Raw genomic sequence first — 24,904 nt, 5'->3', positions numbered from 1 at the left:
TTCGAGTCGGAGGTGAATTGGTGTCTTTAAATGTGACGTTAATCATGAGGCTAAAATCAAGGCGACCATCACATTTTTAAGTAGTCTTGTTGAACAAACATTTCAATATATTTTTTCCGCGTGTGTTACTATTGTTATGATAAAACACATGAAAAAAAGGTGTGAAAAGTCATTGCAATGTATTTACAATTATCATCTTATTGATCTGGGTTAATGTAAACATACCCTACTTAGATAAGTATCACTAGCAGTTCCGAGTTTAAGCTCGATGTCTGCACACAGTAGTTTAAAAAGTATTGACATTAAATGATACATACAAACATTGTAACTCCCTTGGAAGAATGGCAGACACTACGTTTAAAAAATAAACATTACTTTTGTTTTGCGTTTGAAATATAATGCTATAGTTTCAAAAGACAAGGAATTCTGACACCCGCCACAGATTATGAACAAAAGAGTTAACGACTACTCGTGTCGTCACGTAACCACTGTATGGGTTGTATCTAACAGCATACCTTTAACTGTTAGGGTCTGTCGAGTCCTACCTGTACCGGTATTGACTGTTAACTGGTCGCTTTGTTCGAGTCTATTTTTGTACAGTTCTGCCAGACAAGGAAGTTTATTATCACCAAGGCACGACGAGGAAGTACGATATGGTTTACCAGTATTTACTCACCTTCACAGTCCTTATCACTCAATTCTCAGGTAAACATAGAAGTTTATATTAGTATCTACATTACAGTCCTAATTGTTTTACATAGTTTTAATATGGGCAGTACTAACAAGAGATATTTCCTAGGCAGTTACATTATTTTATTTATGTATATATTTGTATAACTATGCAGGTTTGACATTGTGTCAATTCAAATGTCTATTATTAGTTTATTCGAACACTATTTTTTGGAGTCTGTCTTTATGTCTGATCTACGTGGAGATGGCAGTTGTAGGAAGATGTAGAGACGGGTTTATTTATATAGACCTCAGTTACTGAATACTGTGTATATTGTGTATTTAATTAAGCAATATCTTTCGGAAGTTCTCGGATCCTATTCATGCAGGATCATGCTTTGCGTTTTGTTGTTGGTTGCTGTAGAAAGGGTGATAACGATTTAGTCAATTGCAGTCAATGCGTTTTGGCTGAGTTTAATGTTGATGGCTTAAATACACATGTGTAATCATATCTCATTCACCAGTACTATAATTGATTGGTCCCTTCCCCCTAAAACCTCGGACTTGAACAGGACTATTACCATTTTTAGCGTACATTACCATGCATACGCATATATTTCCTGTCATTTGTTACGTACTTCGTATACTACAAGGTGGATGTATCTACATTAACAATTCCGTCTTCTTATCTTTCTGAATGTATAGCTTGTTAAACTTTCAATATCAACTCTTTGGTCAATAAATGACAAAAATGGGAAATATTGTGTGATTTGACGGTCGTCTTATCAACAAGTCGTAAGCAATGTCTGTATGTCAAGTATCCATATATAATGAAAACACAACAGCTTTTATGAAGATAGACAACAGTTCTGAATGATGGGTGCAAACACATTTTCAGTAGGAAAATGATCTTAGGGCATACAATTAAATAGGTCAACATCGTACTGAATTACCAATATTAGACAACAAGGGTTGAATAATATTACGACAAAAGAATCAATTGTACACAATACGTTCATGAACAGCGTCCCAAAATTAATTTCGAACTGGTATTATAAATCTTGCTCGAATGATTTTCTTTAATACATGTATCAAGAAAAGGAACGTAATACTTCTAATATTCGACATTGTCTGTCAATATTCACATGTGTTACGTAATTTTAGAGCGAGAACCTGGTAATAAAGTATTGGCCAAAAAAGGTAACTTATTGCTAATGACGATAATTGTAAATTTATAATCCAAGAAGATGACATATTACGTACTAAATACTTCCAGTGCCCTCAACTACAAAACACCTCTCACAGCAATAGTTGTGTCATTTAAGAGTAAAATACAGTCATTAGACATGTAATCGGTGACTACTTCTTTACATAAACGAGTGAAATGTTAACAATTAAATCACTGAGAAGTTGATACAAACGAAAGATAACATTAAGATGAGAACTACATGTATGTGAGCAGTAAAGACTTGCTATCTTAATATTGTTATTTCGGCTCGAATAACCAGCACAGTTGATTTACGAAACAGATCAGATCAAGGACAAATGTGTTGGGCTTTTTTTTCCATAGCATACGATGGTTTACTTCATCTCGAACGATAAGAGTATTGGAGATTGTCGTAAACTTGGTGGAGTATTATTCTACTCTTCTGACCTACACTGTACTACGTTAGAGGCCCTTTAAAAAAAATCGGAATTCGGTCTGGACAAGCTAAGATTTAACAGCTGAGTTTTTAATCATGTGCAACGGTGCAATGATTCGGGTTTTAATGCATTCAGGGACGAGCTATATAGTTATGACAATTACCTCTTTTATCATTGTGTCACTTAAGAGTACCCCTAAGTGTTATGTTGCGTTATTTAAATAATTCTTTTTACCTGATTTTGCAGTTTGTGAGAACGATAGATTTAGACAATGGATCAGCTGTTGTATAACATTATAGGATCAGATGGCATATTTAAAAAAATAAATCTTCGTTAGATTGCGACAGCAGTGCAGATTTAGAAAACACTTTTCATCAGCTTAACCCAGTTTGTTTTAAGGTATACATCTTTGTAGTAATTTGTTGATGATGTGCTGGTATCTCCCATGGTAATGCATACAATGTTTTTACCTTGTTTTTCAAGAATATATTGATTGACAATTGTAGCAAACTTATGTATGACTTAAGTTACATGTTGTTGCTTAAACACCAATCCGTTCTATTTTGAAAATGTAAATATTGAAAATGTTGAATATTGTTCCTAAATAATTTAAAAGTTGTCTCCCTTTGCACATAAAAGTAGTATAAATATAATGCATACAGTACTACTGACTAACCCTGCAATGAGTATGATAAGCAGGGGACAACATATCAGGTCATTGTGATATGGATGTGTAATTGATGAATTGGGTTAGTCATGAGAAAGCTCAACATGAACTGTTTGAGGTAATTCTATTTACTTTGTCTCCAAAAGAACTTTCGTTTTGGTCAAGGAAATCGACCAAAGTCGATCAAATGTTAAAAGATATATAGGTAAGTCATTTACATATAAATCAAACAACAATGACCCAAAAATACACCCTTGTATAAGATCCGAGTTAATCCATATTCAAATAACAATCATTATTATAGTATATAAAAGATTATTTTTAACGATCGTCAATTTTATTATCATGTAATTAATTAGTATCGCTACTTTGTTTTGTTTAGGTAAAAATGAATGAGCCACTCACATGAATTCAATGTCAGTTAAAATCAAGCAACCATGTTTACTTAGTTATATAAACTGTATAGAGGGTGCGACGGAAGACAGGTTTAATGTATAGTTGTCCAGAAAAGCCGGAAGTGTGTGTAGATGTTGGAAAAACAAATAATATATCAGACGACCGTTTTACATGAGGGATGAAAGCATGTTAGCCGCCGGACAGCGATGATCTAGCATACTCATGCAGATTGGTTTCTTATTACGCTTATTATGTAAATAGCATAACTCCTGCTAGGTCGATAGTCTAATATTCTTACATGTAAAGTAGAGTATATTACCTAAGTGTCTGAAGTCTTCACATGTATATCCTATTGAAAAAAGAAAAACAAGTAATACATTTGTCTCAGTTTAAATGGATTTATTACAGCAACAGATTGGATTTTAACATTTAAATTTGCTTTTATACTCGATTTGATGTTTGGTTCACATTTTTGCCAAAATATATCGATATTATTGACGAACGTAACATTCTTTTGTGATTGTTTTATACAGAGGTATTGACCGGGGAGTACTGCACCATATGTAGTGGTAAAATTTACTGTGACTCAGGATGTTGTAGTACATATGGTTCTACTCACTGTTGTCCAAATACGTAAGTATTATTAGATTTAAAATCATTTAAAAAAAAAATGTCAATCAAAGATAAGACGGCTAAAACTGCAAAGCCAGATATATATTTGCTAACATAGATAGAAGCTTCTTCATATTAGTTATTCTCAACAAGAGTAAGCACACTTCAATATTTTACAGATTATTTATAGAAATTTGATAAAAAGACGATCCAAAAAACAAGGTGTATGCATCTTCATTTTAACACTTTTGTTAAGGTCAGTAATCAATAGGGATATCCAGATTTGAACACGAACAGAAATATTACTTTAGCTGTTAAATCCTTTTGTGTTTGAAAATATGTTCATTTATATATTCGAGATCTATTTGTCTTATGACAGCTATGATAACAAAACAGTCATTCAAATAAAAGGTTTTTATCCCAGCTAAGATAATACTGTAGCATTGAAATGACAATCTTTACATTATAGTAATAGTTCATACGGCAGTCTTCTAAAGACCCACCAGGTAAGAAAATGGTTGTCAACTTCCATAGCCCTGTTATAGTGCTGCTAAAATGCATTTTCCTAATAATTTTTGAGGGAAAACGTGGACTTCTTTTCATCCCCAGCACGGCCATTGTGGTTGGGTCAGTTTTTGGAACATTTGTTGTCATGGTGATATTGGCGTCGGCCTTTATTTGCTACCTACAACATAGACGGAACCGTTTGGATACAATGAGCCAATATATCGTGGCACAGACACAGTACTATACAGAAGACTTTACAGGGAAAGACGGCGACGACGACTACGATGGACGGCCCAGACCTGTAAACAAACCCACACTACCCGATGCTTGTAAGTATAAACCAAAATCCAAGCTACCCGATAATAATAAACATGAAATCGAACTCGTAAATAAATCCATACTACCCGATCATTGCAAGTATGATTGATCCCTAACCCGGCTACCCGACTAACTAAAATCTGCTGAAAATTTCATCGACTATAACATAATCATGCCAATATAGCAATATGACATAAAGATGTGATGATCACATGTATATTGATATATTATTCATTCCTGGTTTCCATGGCATACCAATCCATTACCCTCTCCCCATTTACCGTATTTGTTCTGTTGTTCATATTACTTCATTCCTGTAGCTAGTGATGATAAAAGTGTCGATTATGAACAGGTAACAAAGGAGGGGTGCCAATTTGTGCCTTCTGGTGGCAATCACCGATAACTTCTTTTTATTGTGTGTATACATACCTTGGGGCTATGCCATCATTATATGACATGAACTTAAGGTCAGCTTGGAGACCATTCCAAGATATGAGGGGGGTAGATTGGGGGACCAACATCACAAATGGACGGGTTTTTTTTACAAATCTACATGCTATTTTTTATAAAGTTTCTTCATCATTTTGGTGTATTGCGTAACACTAAAGCTGCAAATATTAAAAATGGTAGAAAAAAGTAACACATAGTTGACATGTAGGCCACTGTGACCTTGTTATATATTGGCTCAATTATGTCAACAATTCTTTCTTTTTGTGTGTGCCTAAATGCATATTAGAACCATACAATAATCTTACAAAATTGTATTAATGAATATCTTAACCAAACCTCATAACCCCAAGGTATGTATACACAAAAAAATAAACTGATCGGTGATAGCCACCAGAAGGCCCAAATTGGCACCCCTCCTTTACATAAGTGTCATTTCCTTTTCTGTTCTATAAAATGTACCATTTGTATTTCAATGTATTGTCAAAAAAAAATTAAACCAAATAAAATCTTAAATTGAACTTTGTCAACCTGTCAACAAACACAAGTGTCACATTATAAATATAAGACTGACCACAAAATTGTCACCAGCCCATACAGTGTAGCTACACCATTAATGAAAACCTGAACGAAAACCTGTCAATTGACCCAAGTGAGTCAATGTAGTGTGGAATATATCCAGAGTTTTACAAAAGTTAAAGATTATATGTACAAGATGAACCAACGGTCAAAGGGAAGTGAAGCGACTTATTCTACAAGTCAGACAATTTTCCATTCTGATACAGACATAATTCTGACATTATTCCTGTCAAAAAACGTGTTTTTCAAAACTGAAAAAAAATACTTTCATATACAAATATTAAGACATCTAGCGAGTCATCAAACCATGTTGATATATTTCTCTTTTTCATAATATTTTTTACAGCACTGTTCAAAGACATGGACGGATAAGGTTGATATTTCTAGGAAATGGATGGAATTATTGAAAGTCATCAGTTTTTGCGGGACTTGTAATAAGACTCATTAATCCAGACACTTCGTGGCTTGGCACGTTACAGTAGGATTTAGTAAGTGGCTGTTAAAGTCCAGAGGTTTTCTGAATGGTAGTTCCTGGATTAAGGTTTTCTTTACTTACCATAATTTGTCAACAAACCGTATAAACAAGTTGTCAAACAACGAAAACCATCTTTGGTAAGCCCAGATGGATTTTTTGGGCTCCAGAAAATCCCCCATCCTGAGAATATTCTTTAAAAATCATGAATTTTCACCATTTTCCTCAATTTTCCCCCAATTGGAGACCCCTCTGGAAATTTGGAACCAAAACAACGGTATACTCGCATGTAATCCTTGTATCAGAATCTCATAGTGTTGACCTTAGAACCATGAATTCTGCTATTGAGAAAAATAAAGTGTTAATACTTGTGTTAGCCATATATCCAACAAAACAAGAATGCTCGTTCTTGATTCAGGAGAATCTGAGAAATTTTAGTTTTGATTCATTTGTTATCAATGATTTATGGTAAACACAATTTACCTTTGTATTTTAATACAATACTTCAGGTCGGTATCTAATGAATCTAAACACATGCAGAGTAATAGATTCCAAATTTAGCTGACGTATGAAATATAATGGCCACATTATAATCTGTTTCTAGAAAATACCTAGTTCGTTAGAGTAAGCTCCCATCTGTCCAAAATTTAACGATTTTCACTGGATTACATATTTAATATTGACTAACTTAGGTTTTAGATAAGTTGTAAACAGGTGCAGTTTATTATAACGTTAACACAAATATGTATAATAAAGGACGGCTATCGGAAATGCACAAATAGATAAATTAATAAGAAATAAAAGTTTTAATTTCTATAAACGATTTTTTTCCATTTTGCAGGTTACTATTGTCTCTTTACGTTCTCAATTAGCTTTTATAACTGCCGACTTTGCTTGTCATCAATAACTCCTTTATTTCTATTATTTCTATGTCTTCACTAAGATATAAAATTTTATGTTTTCATGTAATTCCTGCCAATACCAGGTGAATATAACCATGTGACATTTTGTCTAGTTAACTTATGTGTGTGATATCCAAACAATCCGTCCGTTTAATATTTGTTATTTCTAAAATGTAGCATGACTGCGTACATTGTTCGTATAACAATTTATTAAATGTTTATGTATGTATCTTATGTTTTTGTTTTTAATTCATACGTATATGATTTTGACAGCTTTCTAAATATTGATTTTACATGTACATGTTCTTATGTCCCTTGTCAAGGTTTGGTTATGCAGGGTTGAACGTACTATCAACAGCTAAGGTCATTTAAGGAATGTCTGCATGTGTTTTGTGTATGTATGCAACTGTGTATATGTGCTGAAGGCAGAGTATGTTGGAGAATTTGCCTCCTTGCGATAGCTCGGATCTAATTTTGACTTTAAAGTGCCACCTCACCGAAATGCCACGCCGATGGAACCCAGCGTAGCATTCCACCCGGCATATTCATTCAAAACTTGAAACGTGATATAACTAATGCCAATATGCTTACTGTACATAATAAGTGTACATGCTCCTGTACATGTTACACAGTGATTCGATATTTATTCTGTTTGGAAAAACAAAAAAACAAGCTCCTACATACAGTACAGATGTAGTTTACCTCGATGAAATACAATGTTTATTTGTATCGACATTGAATGGTTTGTTTGTTGACACTGTATAAATGTGAAAAACATTTACTTTGAATAAGTACAGTTAATCTTGAGTCGTCAGTATGATGCTGTTAATAATACCAAAATACACTCAGTTCCCAAACTTTGTATAGTGCAATATAATACCCTACATTACCTAGTGGACTTCCATGTGTTTGTGACATATATCTTCCGACTATATCAAACAAAATTTGATCAAATAATGAACGAGTATATAATTATACGTTTTGTGTACAGCAATATAGCAGCACAACGCTGATTATCTGATTATCATCTCGAGGTAGTACCAGTTGTTAAAGAAAAGTAACCAGGGCCCGTATTCATGAAACTATTTCATACTTAAATCAGATTGTTTGCTCAAACCCAGATTCTTGTTTCGATAATTAATAAATAAATGAAAACTAACATTTTGTCAGTGAATTTTAGCCGAATACCAACTAAAATGTTAACAAGTGAGTTTGACTGTGTCACATGACTTACAAGAAAGTTGGTTTGAGCACAGAATCCAATCTCGAGTATGAGATCGGTTTATGTGACAGCAATGAAATTCATGTAATTAAATGACAGTTACCCAATTTCACATATGTAGCTAATATAAGTTACTAATAGAATATATCGCTACTGGTTGTGTAAGATAGAGAAATCTCAACCCGAGGACTAAGATTTTTTGTCCAGAACGAGGCTTGCCGAGTTCTGGACAAAAAATCTTAGTCCGAGGGTTGATATTTCTTTATCTTCTTTATCTTACACAACCAGTAGCGATTGATTATTTTTCTCCCATATTTAACAGTATTTTAATGTGAAATAAAGGTAAACATGGACCCAAAACACATACAGGCAATTTGTTGATGGATTGTTGACGTGACGTCATTGTATTGATGAAGTGACCTCATACCATTGTTATGAATAGGGGAATCCCCCGTCTCAACCCTAGGGCGGAGACAGATAAATCTAGCACCGGCAAAACGGGAGATAAATCTGTCAGGTGTGGGAGAAAAAAATATATCACGTCACCGTCTGAGATATCTGTGCGCTAGCATATGAACCAGTAAAATCGGTTTATATAAGTTTAAATATCTTGATTCACAATTGTTGTTAAATAAATAACGCTAATATTCATTTATGCGCGTTTGCTTTACAGCTCGATTTTTGATGAAAATTTGGATCAATAGACATTTCAGTATTCCTTCAATGTACAAATGTATCAATACAATTGAATCGTCATATCGACCTTATCACATTCCTATACAAATTTAATTGTCTGTGACAATTTAGTTTTGAGTACCTTTTCCTAAAGAAAACTTATTAAAGAGAATTGTTTTTTAAGTTTTAAAGAAACACGTGAAACTAATACTGTAGATTTAAGCGAACGTCTTTTACATCTTCCACAGCTCTTTGAACTTACGATTAATCGTCTGTAGAGGGAAAATGGTGCTAAGCATTCTAACTTTTATCTTTTGAAAACATGAAACGTTGACAGATTTAAACATTTAAAATTTATAAAAAAAATTTATCTGACTTCTGAAAAATGCATGTATAAAGAATTGTTAAAACAATGAATCCGTTACATTTCAGAATGCGCAGGTTCATTGAACAAGGACAATGACATTTTTTTAGTTAGATAAACAAAACTAATATGTTAATAGTGTCTGATTCTCTGACATGTCTGGCAAATCCTCTGACAGTCATTAGATTTGACGATGTCGATTATTTTGTCAGGAAAATCAATTGAACTATATATGGTATGTAAGCTATAGTTGTGTGTAGAATAAAGTCTCTATTCAAATTCAGTTTTCCATTCACTACTTAATTTGGTTGAATTACGCGAGCTATATAAATGAAAACCCATTGATTTTGAAGTTTATCTAAATGCAGGTCGATACAAGTAAATCCATGGTCCCATAGTTATATAGGCACTCCTGGAATNGGGGGGGTCGAAGTCAGATAATATTTTTTATAAAAATACTTTTAAAACTTTAAATCTCTCAACGTTTCATGTTTTACAAAGCTGTAAGTTAGAATGCTTAGCAGATACACCATTTTTCCTCTACAGACGATTAATCATGAGTTCAAAGAGCTTTGGCAGACGTAAAAGGTTTATGTAATGCTCAGAATTGTCCAGTCTTTACGTTACTGAACTGTTCTATAGTTTAGATTACAGAATACATGTACTTGTATTCATACAAATTACAAATATCATTATAAAATGATGCGAAGCTTCGTCCATTTGAATCGTTAACTTAAATTGATGCCGTCATCGGTTATTCGTAATTGATATATGTAAATGAAAAGAAGGCTAATTGGTGACAACAGAGCGTTCTATAAATATCACAAACGAGCGTCACTCGATTATGGTGACTCATTTTTGGTATTTCAAAAATCTACCAAACTATTTTCAATCCGGATTTAATCTAAGCCAGTCTTAACATTTGTATCTGACAATGACACTGTGTATTAAGTAGACTATCGACAATTCGGAGAACCCCTATCTTATATATTTTGGGGGTTCCTTGAATAATCGCGTGAAGGACTAAAGGGTCAGGTTGGATCGCTCAATTTTGGATGACCCAGATTCTAGACGACACAAAATAATACCCCTTTTTAAAAATAGAGAATCAACAATGCATTTATCTATTTAGATTTTCTTATAACTTGTTACAACAAAATTGATTTTAATTTAAAACAATATTGTCAGTTAGTAGACATGTGTAAAACTCATAACATTGCAAGAATGCATGGTTATAAATGCTAGACGTACAGGTAAAGGTTAACGTAGTAAGACAATTGATCGATTATACCTCACACGAAGCCATATAATTTTTTATTGATTCAATTTCACACCAGGAAGTTTTCATTTAAGTGTTTTCGAGCCTGGGATTTTTTCACTCATTGTGCTTTGTATAAAAAAAAAACGTAATAACGACATAGCGAAATGTACCAGTTTTCAAACATGCGCCTTTGTTAGGAACAAAACAATTAAAACCAACTTAAAAACACAAGAGGTGGAAATAATAAAATGTGAAGTTGTAACTACTACAGACATCAGTGAATTTGTGTAAAGACTAGGTCGATGTAATCTAAACATTTATACCACGTACATAAGAAAATTCGTGCGAAAGACAGGCCAAGATTATTTAAATATATCTACCGCATTTATCAGGGAATATAGCGAATAACAAGGTAAGTTCATCTTAAACATTTATTTCACGTACACCAGGGAGTTTATGCAGGGGCGGGTTAAGATCATCTAAATATGTCTATCAGGATATGTATACAAAAGAGTCGTAAAATGAATTTGCAATCAATATACATATGCACAACATACAGTTAATGATCGCACGTGAGTCTGAGACTTTATTCTCAGATATTTAAATATGATTCATACACAACATGGTTGACACGTCTCCATATGTCACTAATGTGATTGTAAAGAAAAGTCCCACAATAATTATAATTACAATGTTAATATGAACCGGAAGTATTCGGTCGGTAAGGGAATACAAATATTGTTAAAACTTAAATGGGAATAGAAAATATATGTGCTGGGAAAAGAATGAATATGCAATGCTATTCAAAGCATGGTAATTTTAATGTTGAATTGAATGATAAGACAGTATATCCCTATTGTTATATAAACATTTGCTTACCGATACTGACTGCAGTAGAATCAGGAAAGCATGGTACTTGTATGTAGTTGCTGCCTACAGCAAGTCTCAATACCATCGAAACAATGTTTGATGTACCGGATGGATTTGGATAAGTTAATACTTCACCTTTATATAATTGCTGACTACAGCATAATGTAATGTAGTGTAATTTAATTAAGACCGACATTCTATATTTACGTCCCGCATGGATTTAGCGATTGACCAATCACGTGTCGTTGTACTTTATGGACCTCCCCAATCTATCAGTACATGGTCATTTCCAGTAGCTCAAAGTGCCAAGATTCTATAAATAGTGGCCAATTTGGTACCATCCTACCAGATTCTTGACATGGCTAGGTCACGGGGACCCTACTTTGGTACCTGGTATAAATACAAAATCAGAAATCTGCTTCTCGCGTTTGCATTGAGGGAGCAAAAGGGATTGGTCACTTGCCGGTACAACTACGTACGCATGACTCATACCACTATACATTCATACTACTTGGTCATTAGACGATCATCTATTAAACAGCACTTTCGTATCAACGACAGCCACAAGAGTTAGAGTGACAGAAAGGCAATTAGCTTTTGCAACAAATGAAACTTCAAGAAAAAAAAAAGAAACTCGACTTTCTTGCTTTTGTTAGGTCACTCAGTCAGGTAAAGTTCATTCACAGACATAAATACTACGTGCATCAGAAAAATTACACAAATGTAAAAGATCATTCAAAGTCAACTAAAAAGGTATAGATCGTTCTCAGACATGAATACCATGTGTATCAGATGAATAAAACTACAGACAGGTGAAGGATATTTCAAAGACATAAATACCACGTGCATTAGAGAATAACGCAACAGACAGGTGAAGGAAAATTCAAATACCTGAATACCACTTGCATAATGATAATATAATAATATACAACATTTGATATAGCGCCTTATCTAGCTAAGCCACTCTAAAGCGCTTTACAGTACAAAGTTATACAATTAATACAATTAGCATATACATAAATCAATACAATTTTGTGGAATTCGCAGGAACTGCCTTATCGGGGGCTAACCACTTGTCCTATGCCACCTGGCTAATATCTCCCTATGTGTGTATGCCTGCGTGTGTGCTGGAGATGTAACGTACATCAGAAATAAGACAACAGAAAGGTGAAGGATATTTCACAGACAAAAATACTACGTGCATCAGGAAAATTATACAAATGTTAAAGATCCTCACAATCAACTCAAAAAGGAAAGATCCTTCTCAGATATGAATACCACGTACATCAGATAAATAACACAACGAGAGGTGAAGGATATTTCAAAGACATAAATACCACGTGCATCAGAGAATAACGCAACAGACAGGTGAAGGAAAATTCAAATACCTGAATACCACTTGCATAATGATAATATAATAATATACAACATTTGATATAGCGCCTTATCTAGCTAAGCCACTCTAAAGCGCTTTACAGTACAAAGTTATACAATTAATACAATTAGCATATACATGAATCAATACAATTTTGTGGAATTCTGAGGAGCTGCCTTATCGGGGGCTAACCACTTGTCCTATGCCACCTGGCTAATATCTCCCTATGTGTGTTTGCCTGCGTGTGTGCTGGAGATGTAACGTACATCAGAAATAAGACAACAGAAAGGTGAAGGATATTTCACAGACATAGATACTACGTGCATCAGGAAAATTATACAAATGTTAAAGATCCTCACAATCAACTCAAAAAGGTATATATCGTTCTCAGACATGAATACCATGTGTATCAGATGAATAAAACTACAGACAGGTGAAGGATATTTCAAAGACATAAATACCACGTGCATTAGAGAATAACGCAACAGACAGGTGAAGGAAAATTCAAATACCTGAATACCACTTGCATAATGATAATATAATAATATACAACATTTGATATAGCGCCCTATCTAGCTAAGCCACTCTAAAGCGCTTTACAGTACAAAGATATACAATTAATACAAATAGCATATACATAAATCAATATAATTTTGAGGAATTCGCAGGAGCTGCCTTATCGGGGGCTAACCGCTTGTCCTATGACACCTGGCTTATATCTCCCTATGTGTGTATACCTGCGTGTGTGCTGGAGATGTAACGTACATCAGAAATAAGACAACAGAAAGGTGAAGAATATTTCACAGACATAGATACCATGTGCACCAGGAAAATTATACAAATGTTAAAGATCCTCACAATCAACTCAAAAAGGAAAGATCCTTCTCAGACATGAATACCACGTGCATCAGACAAATAACACATCAAACAGGTGAAGGATATTTCAAAGACATAAATACCACATGTATCAGGGAAATTTCAAAACATACATATATAGATCATCCACACATCACAGACAGTCAGGGTATTTCACAGACATGAATACATCGTTCATCAGGGAAACTAAACATTAGACAGATAAAGCTAATCAATACAAAGCAGACAGATAGAGCTAGTTCGCACAGTAACCTCTTATATCGCGCCTAACTGTCATACATATTTCGGCAGCTTGGCAACCCCGATCGTGATACACTTCTTAATTTAGTTTCTCATATTACTTTGTAAACAGTTGGTTTTGATGATTGATCATGGGAATCGACTTTATGGCGATATAAATACGGTATCCATTTATTTATGACCAATTTAAAACATAATTTAAAGTGAATCCTTTTTTTTATTTTTCAGATATACTTGTACACTTAAAAAGTAGGATGATAAACATGAACTATTTGACAAAGATTGATTTGTATGCGTATTAAAGCGATACTTAGCCATAACAGAGGTTGATTGTTTAAACGGTACAGACAGTGCGGGTATGAGTTATAAACTATTGACTTGTAAAGTGAATTATTATTTAAAACATTTTTATGTGTGTGTGTGAATCATGGCAGGGGGCAACTTTTCTGAGGGTTGTCGCTGCAAGTATGTTTCGGTCACGGTCATCATATTGTCTTATCAGTAAAGAGAATTTAACCTTAGACTTTTTCTTCCTGTTACAGACATTTGCCTTACATGTAGGTTCATACACAGGTTGAATAACCAACGGATCACACGCGATTGGTTAAGCCGACTGAAGGGTTTTAAAACAGCCAGAGGTAAGTAGTATCATTAACATTAATGACTAAACATTAAATGTTTTAAAACCTTTCTATGATGTCTAACTACATTAAAAACAGTGTATTTCCTTTTTTGGCCCCAAAATCCATCAAAACTAAAAATCTTCAATAGAACTTTCAATTGACTGTTTCGTTAATTTTAAATACTTCGCCGGTACTATCATGCAAACAATTATTTGTGTTTTCAATCATGCTGCCATTATAACCAGTTGATATTTGCATAAATAAATGAAATTTGAATATTCAGTCAATTTTGACAGGTTTTCGCTCTATGCGCTCTATAGTTTCAAGGAGAATTACTATGCAAAATATGATAATATTCATAGAATATCGAATTTTTATTTCAAATTGATGCAAATTTGAACTTGTTAACATGGCATCAGTAATTAGAAATACAAATAGATATTTCCATGATAGCATTTGGGAGGTATTAAAAATTAAAGAAACAGTCGTTTGAAAGTTCATTTTAAGGTTTTGAATTTTGATGCATTTTGGGGCAATCAAGACTTTTTTCCCTGCTCCTGAAAGAAATAAAGGATTGAAATATCGCAACCGCTGTATAAACATCTGAAACAACAGAAATCAGCAGTATGTTTACCTTTCAACCGAGACCACACCGACCAAAGTTCTTGACAAACTACTGTGTGGAAAATTATACCAATATGAGCTTGAAATCATGGACGCTACAGACTCTTCTACTTAAGCTGCCTTTATCGATCTTTAGTTACAGCATGACTAACAGGGGTGGCTTACTACGAAGTTGTACGATTAGTAAGACGATTTGGAATTTTCTTCTCTACCTACGTGTAAACATATCGTAGTTGATTCGGTATTCAATAGCTTGTTACAATTAGCATGTCTTTCGTGACTGCTGACTGAGAAATAAACAAAACAGGGTTTCCAAAGAATCTGGTTGATGAAAACTACGGACATATATTATGCTGACCATCATGATCTCGTAGGGAAATATGCTATTGTCTTTGTGTGATATGAAGGTCGAAGTCTTTTTTCATATGAGGACGTGACATAACTAGAATTTGACCAAGATATACATGGCGGTGTCGTAGATGAAGCAGAAGACGCTTACCCTTCCGGAACACCAGTTGATATTTATTGCACTTCTACAAGGATCACCATGAAAATTATTGTTTTGTTCATTATCTTGCCCTAGTTTTATCGAATTTAGGCTTTAGTTGATTTTTACACCTTGATTTTTTCTTGTTGTTTGTACACCACTTGGACGTTTTAATAAATAATTCAGGTTTATCAGCTAATAATGATAATAATAATAATAATAATAATAAAAATAATATACAACATTTGAAAATAAAGCTCTAAAGAGCTTTACAGTACATAGATATACAATAAATACAATAAGCATATCGTAATTCAATACAATTTTGAGAAATTCACTGGAGATGCCTTATCAGGCGCTCACTACTAGTCCTATGCCACCTGACTAATATCACCCTATGTGTGTATGCCTGCGTGTGTGCTGGAGATGTAATGTGTTCTGTTTGTAGTGGGACCGTGCTTCCAACGGCATCATTTATAGTGCCACCTCACTTGAATGCTACATCACAGATACCGCAACATCCACCCCAGACCAATGTATACTCCACCTGGGTTGTTGTAGTTGTTTGGGCAGGAGAAAAACACTTTCTCTGAATATCCATGCGTACGACGACTTCGGGAATCGAACCCTGGCCACCTGCGTGGAAGGCCGGGGTGTTAACCAATCATTCGACCAATCCACACATGATACATGCATATAAAGGAAAATCTAAGAAAACGAATTAAATTTACGTGTTAGCTGTTCACAATCATGCCTTAGTTCTGGTTCTGTTTACTCAAAACGCGTGTTTCAGTGGGAAAAACTGCAAGAATTGTATTGTTTTCCAGGTTAGGTCGACATAACTCCCTTGCTACACTTCCCGTGATATAAGACATCAAAGGTCGACATAACTCCAAAAACTGGGTTCGGGGTAACATTTCCTTTTCTCTTGTTCGTAACATATTTGTAGTAAAGTAATCGTTTGTTTGATGTAGATTATTTCCTTTATTCCGTGGTGGTTCAATTTGCCATACATGTACGATATAAATGCATGCACTTTAGGTGTTTGTCCTTCATAAATGTTGTACCAAACATTGCATATGACGTTGTCTTATTTTTTCCAACTATTAACCCGAATCTAATAACGCTGACTTTATTTTCCTAAGCACCTATAACTGTTTTAATGAGTGTGGGTAAAGAGATTATTTCAAACACTCAATGCATCACTAAACAGTTATAAATGAATGTATGTATCAAACTTGTTTCACAAACTCATTAATTATAATTCTTTATCTGCAGCTAGAACCATTTCAACAAAAGTAGAATATTTTTGACCTGAACGAATATGGCATGTATTTAAAATGCTTTGTTATAATGACAAAAGCTTTCGAAACCATTAGTTGGTCCCATTTTATTTTTTATTTTTTTCTCAGATATACCATGTTTTTTCATGATTTAAGTCAACCAGAAACAATCCCCTTCACTTGAAACAACATTGACAGCTGACAATTATTTTCTTTTACTTTCATGTGTGATCAATACAGTTCAGTATGTCGTATATAGGCCTTGCCTTACAACTCCTCACCTGTTGCTGTAAACTTGTCGAACATTATCAAAAACGGAACGCAGAGGACGATGCAGCTGTTCCATCTTCAAACATGCCTGCGTCATCACGTGTTCATCCCTTAGGTACGTTTAATATGTTATTATACAATTATTGACGAAGCCGAGGTCAATATAGTTTTTTAAGGTTCATACCACATCATATTTACCAGTTCAAAAGCCCATTACTGTTTTATTATATGCTTCAACTATCAAGTTTTGTATTGGTAGTCTTTACTGGAACGAGCCTTTGTGTAAAAATATTAGCCAGGGTTGAATCCAACAGTTCGGCATCGTAGCTTTCGAAGACATCGCCAAGGTTCTTTTCCTTAAGATTAGCCTGGAGGACACGCACTTCGCGTTCGGTGGCCTTTTTTTGTGTGGACAGCATCTTTTATCTTCGAGTACTTTTTGGAAATTTTCAGATGTAACGGAGGCGAAACGTTCGCCAGCAGTCATCTTTTGTTGTCGTCTGACAGATCGCGTTTCAGTCTAACTGCGCATGCGCTACGACAGGTTGCGGGGGATTTCCATATAAGCTATATTTAGAAGTCGATATTCACCGGAAAACCAGTCTATATGAGTTTTTGAGGACTGGTCACGTGTATAGGATCCGGCCAATGTGATTGCGAGAAATTTTCAAGCATATAATTTACGTCATTGTAACAATATCGGCCTCTTGCATTAAGTTAAGTACAGTATAGGATGCTTCATACAACACAACTAGTCTTTAAAAGTGTTAGAGTGACCTTTCGATGACTAGTTATGTAAGCACTATGTCATCATCATTAGGCAACATTTGAAGCCTATAACATAAAGGTGTAAATAATGTACCATTTGGAAATATACTATAAAATCGACGTCGATTCAACTACGCTGTAAACGTATGTACACTTTGCTGTTAGTGTAGCCGAATGGACGTCGACGACTCAGTTGTTTACATTTTCATTACGGTGGTGCATGTAAAGAGCGTTGTACGTAATGCTTTATTGGGAAATAATAAGATGTATAAGCACGCGCAATTATCATTGTCAATTCATGCATAATAATCAATCAGTGTCGTTTTATTGACGTGGTAGACTTTTTTACGTATAATATTCAGAGTTATTTATTTTCTAATGCATCATCAGAGAACTTCGATATTGAGGGAAACATGTGTTCTTATTTTTATAGATCAAGAAACAAACGGGGAAAACCCTCCGACGCTGTTCGAAAGTCCTACCGAACCAACAGATGGTGAGCGCTATTAGAATGATAGTGTATTTCGAAATTTGAACTGACTTATAATGTACTGTTTTTTGGTTTTGTCTTTTGTCGAGTTTTGAATTTCCTTTAAGCGATCAAAATGGCTTGTAAGATACGCCTTGTCAATGTTGATTCAAAAATTTTAACCGTTAGAGAAGAACTATAATGCAAGCATTTGGCAGGAATACATAAACATTGTGTCAAGCTAACGGTGTGAAACATTTCCGTACGGCAGGTCGTTTTATTGTTTATTATCGCTACTTTTGACAGAACAAAAAACGAACTCTTCTCGGAGAATTCTCTACGACTAGTAAACAAATCAAATCTCAGACAAAGAATAAAAAGATAAAAACATGCTGTTTTATATTAATTAAGATAATTATTAAAGTTATCGGCTGGTTATAACTGCCTTTCTCAATTTCTGGTAATTACAACAAATATGCAACACTATATCTAATATGATTGATGACTACGGACAAACATTGATGTGACTTAGGACACTAATTAATCGCGTAACGGAAAACGGAATCTAGTAAGATAGAGGATTGTATCAAATATCACTGAAGACAGAACCTAGTACAATTGGATATTGATCAAACATCATAGAAGACTGCATCTTATTTGACTGAGGACATTTTCAAACATAATTGGCAATACTAATCACGAAAGAAATATTATTAATTCTATTATTTGCATTTCATTCTTCTGCTGTTTTTTGAAACCTATTCTTTGAATAACACAAGTAATTATTCCTTTTTTTCAGGTACAGTTGCCGAAGTGTGTTGACAGGCCTGCATGTCATTAACAATTGGCAGTATCTACACGCGGCGAACACTATTTAAATTATTCCTTATCATTTAATGTATATACAAATTACGCATGATTCTAAATTTACAATGATATCTTTGAGAGATAATTTCTGTAGTTTTTTATACATTGAGACTTATCGGTTGGTCATTCCCTTTGATGTTATAAGTTGTTATGACAACCAGTTGGTCATTTCTTACGTGTCTTAATTTCTCTCTGTAACATATATTTTACAAGGTATGTTATATTTCAATTTCAAAAGCCATTTTGTAGTTGCTAAGAACAATATCATTGTTGGTCATTTCTTACGTGTCTTAATTATTTTCTGTAACACATATTTTATAAGGTATGTTATATTTCAATTGCAAAAGCCATTTTGTAGTTGGTAAGAACAATATCATTGTTAAGTTCGTACAGCCGTTGCGATTATTTATGTGTTTCACTATCCTTTGTCACCATGAGAGCATTTCATAAATAACTTGCATTTACAATGCTATTGTGTAGTTGCTTAGTTCATGTCCAACAACAACAAAAAAGCATTTCTTCTGTTACTATTTATACACAGTTTTGAGTTTAAAATCATGTTTTGGGTTGGTGCAAATATTCAAATTCTACCTGAATCGTGATAATCTGTAACAAAAGAGCCTGATGCCTACAAAATAAAAGGATAAAAATACAATGACAAAATTGGCCTACCATAAATTGAGAAGAAGAAAAACTAATGAAAATCTTAAAAAATCGAAACGCCTGCTCGGTCACATAGGTTCTACGGCACTGTAAATAATCTTTGACAGATAAATTGGTCTCGAAGTGGTGTTATCTTTAGAACTATTATAGAATTATAGTCCTATAATTTGGAAAAACATAAAAACGTATCTATCCAGAGATATTTACAACATTCTATGCAGAAACGAATCAACTGTGCCATCTAAATTCCAGAAGTAGGAAAAGTTATAATTAGTAGGTGACTGCTTAAGAAACGAAAATTAACGATAGTGTATTTAATGATAGATATAATTCAATATATGGCTAGGCTTTTTATCGTAAAATGTGTATAATCACACCTCGGACAGGGGTATTCCATGTTATACATGTGCTAATATTTTCGATCTCGTCCGATTTGTCCAACACCTTCACGAAAATATTTGGTGCCGAAGTTGCACAATTTAATCATCAGCATGCTAAAACAAATGAAGGATATCAATCTATAAAGTTCTTTATCGACGTTCAGTACATTAAACAGTGCCAGTTAACAAAATTATGAGTGAAATATAATCTACATCGCAAAACATGTTTTCTTTCTGTTATTAGCACGGGCTAAATTGGTATGTACAAGAAAGTTTTTAATACTGATGCAGAAGCTAAATCAACTGTGGTACCGGACGTGAAAGATGTAAAAATAAAATAAAATACGAAAAGCTCGAACTAATGAGTTGCGAGAAAAAAAAAATTATATTTCCTGTAACTGAGCGAGATCGGCTTATCTCAGTCTCGGATTAAGGTACTGTAACGTCACAACCTCGGCTTGTGCCTCGTGTGGGATAATATAACAGAATATTAGCCCTCGACGGAGATAACACCGTCTCGCGCAGTTTTATAGGTTATATTAATTCTGCTGGAATGCCTTGTTCGGTCTATAGTGTTTTTTGTTAACAGATGTCGACGTTTGTTAATTTTATCCGATAACACAGATGTTTACATTTATATAGAAATGAATGATAGCTCAGATGTTGACATTTATATAGAAATGAATGATAGCTCAAATGTTGACATGTATATTCTATAACTCATTGCACTGGCGTTGACATTGATATACTGTAATTGGAATCACAGATGTCGACATGTTTATACTATATAACAAATAGCAATAATATTGGCATTTACATACTATAGCTCATAGCTCAATTAGTTTGACATTTATATAATTTAATCAATAGCCTATATATTTGAAATTTATATACTATAACCAGCAACATACATGTTTAAAATGTATTTACTGTAACTTACAGCATAGCTGTTATCATATGCAAATATGAAATAACCGATAACATATAGAGGTTGATTTGTATAAAGTATAACTGACTTCTCTCTTCAAAGTGACTATAGATAAAATGTTTTTGTATCCCCGGTTTGGAACGGATTGATGAAATAAAGTTACAATATTTATTATTGAAATTAAATGTTTAATGTTGTTTGTTTATTGCAGTAGGGAGTTTGAACTCTACTTTCGACCCTGATCACGATAAATATTAGCATTGCTAGCTAATGGTGGCGTATTCAATTATTCATTAATATCTGAATCACGCACTGGTACAAAGTTACGCTACTACTGAGAATTTAAGCTCAGATTCAGAGATGAATTGTTGCTCACATAGTAGTGGTTATTTACAAAAAAAATGTTTTAGTGTTTTACTGACATTCACTTAATAACCATTGCTCGAGCAAACTAGAGTTATCATCTCAATAATTGAAACGTTTCGATGACGTCGACAACAATACATGTGGGCGGAGCTATGCAAATTGTCAGCGTTCGAGACACAATTATGTGACGTCATTAAAAGAAGATGTCGGCGGAGTTTATCATGACTTATACAAATATCAGGCTGAATAAAAAAAGTTACGAATCATGCATATAAAAAGACTGTAAATATAAGAATTTGTTTTCTATTTTGGTCAAGTTATGAGGTGATAACTCCAGTTGAGCATGAATAAATTCATTTCAGATGGCTTCGCCGTTTTTTCAATGTACACGTGCTCAACAGGAGTTATTATCTCATAGCTCGACCAAAATAGAGAGCTATTCCTCAATAAAATCCACTGTTTTTAGATTTTGCAACAATTATGAAACATGTCCTTCAATCTAATAGAAATCACTCTAGCTAGTAGGTCTTGCTGAAGGCTCGCAGAACGCCTTAGTGTGAGAGGTAATGACGATGAACATATTTCACATATTCAATATGACGGAAAGTTCATCTACACGCGCACACAACTTTAAACTTTACAAATCACATTCAAAACTAAATATTCGATTTTTTTGTTCACACAGAGATATGACTATTTAGAGAGATTTTGTTCTGTTATTTTTAAGTAAAACGATAGGTAGGAAAATGCTTAAGTGGCCATTTCGATAAGTATAGGTTTAAAAAAAGGATACTATAAATTTGCCATTTGGATAAGTTCCATATAATATTGATATCAATTTTAATGATGTACGCTATAACTTGTGTATGATATACCCCTATGCAGATAATTGTTGAGATAGACTGTACATATTCGCACGCCGTCACTGATTAAATTATCATTCTGGTTTGTTTGTTGTTGGTTTTTTGTTTTTGTTTTTTTTTGGTGTATTTGCATTCGTTATTACCGCGAAGTAGCCAGTAGCAAAGCGTTTCTTAATTACCTCTTTAATAGTGTCTGTCCTGAAAGGTTTGGTACCTTTCTCTGTGTTTGATATTTTTTCTGGACCCGATAACATCTATTGTCGTTGAAAATTCACCACAAGTCGAACACACTTAATGAAATTACAATTCCTATGCCTCCTGAAGATTCTATCAAAACATTTCACTCGGGGAACTTGGCTCAATTTCCCACTAATTTTGTCCTCCATATTTTAAATGAAAGTTAATGGGGTGATTGTCCTGTTCTTTGAGAGAAATCCTTTCTATATTTTAATCTATATTTTAATGTGCCTTGGTAAGCGACCATCCATCTGTGAAGGAAATAACGTTTTTGTACTATCCATGTCCTTCTTTTGTTAAATCTATGTGTGATAATGTTTCCTTTGTCCTTTATAGTATCATAAGTTACATTATCAGCGTAAAATTAGGCAGAAGATCGTAAGAGTTACTCCCCGTCGTACATGAGAAGTGGTCCCGGAACTAAGGTCACCAGGTGCACATTTAAATGATAGATACAAAGCATAAACGAAGCATGAACAAATGAATTACAAAGTAATAACAACGTAGAAATAGAGTAGTAACGACACGGACCTAGAATACGTGATGTACCATTAGTCTAGTTGGTTTATACAATATGATAGTTGTCGATAAATCAGTGCTGATCTGTTTGTAGTAATAATTGGAGCTGTACAAGACTTTCACAGTGTGGCAGTGTCTAGCGTACGATTATTGTCCGTTTGAACATAGCCAGATATAGTTACGGCAGTAGTGCTGATAGTATGCTATATTACTCCACTAGTATTTAGTTTTAATGAGAACAAAGGATGATGTCATAACTGTGTTTTAACCGTAGATAGAAATAGACACAAATATCAATATAGAGGTCTTTTGTGAAAATACGACTGTGGCCCGAGTAAAGTTGATGCAAATAATGTTATGTTTCTATTTAATAATCTAATATTTTTTCATGTAAAACCGTGCACTTATAAATTCCAGCTACAAAGTTAGGGCTAACCAGTAGATCTCAGACTAGTGTACCGAAACATATATAGAATACAGCGGAAATGGTGCTTACTAAACACTTTATTGTGTAACAACTTTTGGCTACGGCGGACAAACGGGATTTATCTTTTGTTTGGGGGATTATTCAACTGTTCATTTTGAACTTGTGGACAACATTTACCTATTGTTAAGAAATCTGCTCCTTTTTGGATTTACCGTACATTTGTTTGGCGGTATGGCGTAGACCTTGATAAAATAGGGACGTGTAGTGTTTACAATCCGGATCTAATGGCCCGGTATTTGGTTTCTAGTGTATTGTAACGTGTGCGGGGTCTGCCTCAGTTGGTAGCGTTGGCAGAACGGGCCCCGAAACACGCCACGTTTCCGTGCCCCACTAAGGACACTTGTGGGTGGGTTCTGTTATGACTACCGGCCCGGCCGAGCCAAGGAGAACAAGAAATCAAAAGGAAAGTCAACAGGTTTATTGGCACAAACTGGAACCCCTGGTACAATCTCCCCTACCGGCGGCGAAATAGTTAGGTTTGGACAAGGCTATTAGGCTAAGGAAAGCTCCCGGTAAGATATAGGAATCGGCTGACTGGTCGCAGCCCCCTAAGGAGTAGTACCGGCTGACTAGTCGCAGCCCTCGGCAGGGTATGGTGGTTTGTCGCTCCAGCTAACTCAGTGTAAAGTGGACCGGCCGGTCCACGTACTACAAAGAGTAGCCGTGCTCGCAACACAATGACCTGGCTGCCACGGTTGGAGCGCCCCGACCACCATACGGCCGCCGTCTTATACAGCAGTACACAGATGATTCTAACTTTACTAATTTTACAACCTTGTCCAAACCTGCACATAAAGACCTATCACTAACCTAATGCTTAATTATGTAAAAGGTGCATACGCTTATAATTCTGAAATAACTAAACCTAAATTATACATGACGATTATCCAGTAATTAACAATTAACTATCTAAATGACAAACATAACAAGGGAAATAACTCTTACCTATCACTAAAAACATCGGGGATAAGGTG

The 24,904-nt window shown here is 34.5% G+C and overlaps 1 protein-coding gene and 1 long non-coding RNA gene across 2 annotated transcripts; both read left to right on the top strand.

Moving 5' to 3' along the window:
- Nucleotides 1-579: 579 nt before the first annotated feature.
- Nucleotides 580-7,443, top strand: LOC110452457. Its single transcript, XM_021501014.1, has 4 exons — nt 580-705; nt 3,910-4,009; nt 4,598-4,824; nt 6,186-7,443. The coding sequence occupies exons 1-4, from the start codon at nt 654-656 to the stop codon at nt 6,209-6,211; spliced, it is 405 nt and encodes a 134-aa protein (XP_021356689.1). The 5' UTR covers nt 580-653; the 3' UTR covers nt 6,212-7,443.
- A 3,450-nt stretch (nt 7,444-10,893) lies between these two features.
- On the top strand, nt 10,894-19,528 carry LOC110452401. The gene is made up of 5 exons (XR_002463187.1): nt 10,894-11,147; nt 14,639-14,734; nt 17,354-17,498; nt 18,585-18,647; nt 19,420-19,528. It is a non-coding gene; the product is annotated as an uncharacterized LOC110452401 (long non-coding RNA).
- The last annotated feature ends 5,376 nt before the right edge of the window (nt 19,529-24,904 follow it).

This window comes from Mizuhopecten yessoensis, unplaced genomic scaffold (assembly GCF_002113885.1).
Source record: "Mizuhopecten yessoensis strain PY_sf001 unplaced genomic scaffold, ASM211388v2 scaffold6683, whole genome shotgun sequence".
NCBI classification, from domain to species: Eukaryota; Metazoa; Mollusca; class Bivalvia; order Pectinida; family Pectinidae; genus Mizuhopecten; species Mizuhopecten yessoensis.
Note: the sequence above shows the minus strand (reverse complement) of the source record. Positions and strands in the feature narration are given on the sequence as shown.

Bases quoted from the DNA above. Each gene is read 5' to 3' on its own strand.
- LOC110452457 (XM_021501014.1), top strand. From the start codon at position 654: ATGGTTTACCAGTATTTACTCACCTTCACAGTCCTTATCACTCAATTC. The intron at 706-3,909 runs GTAAACATAGAA...TGTTTTATACAG, and splicing joins CCTTATCACTCAATTCTCAG to AGGTATTGACCGGGGAGTAC. The intron at 4,010-4,597 runs GTAAGTATTATT...TTTCATCCCCAG, and splicing joins ACTCACTGTTGTCCAAATAC to CACGGCCATTGTGGTTGGGT.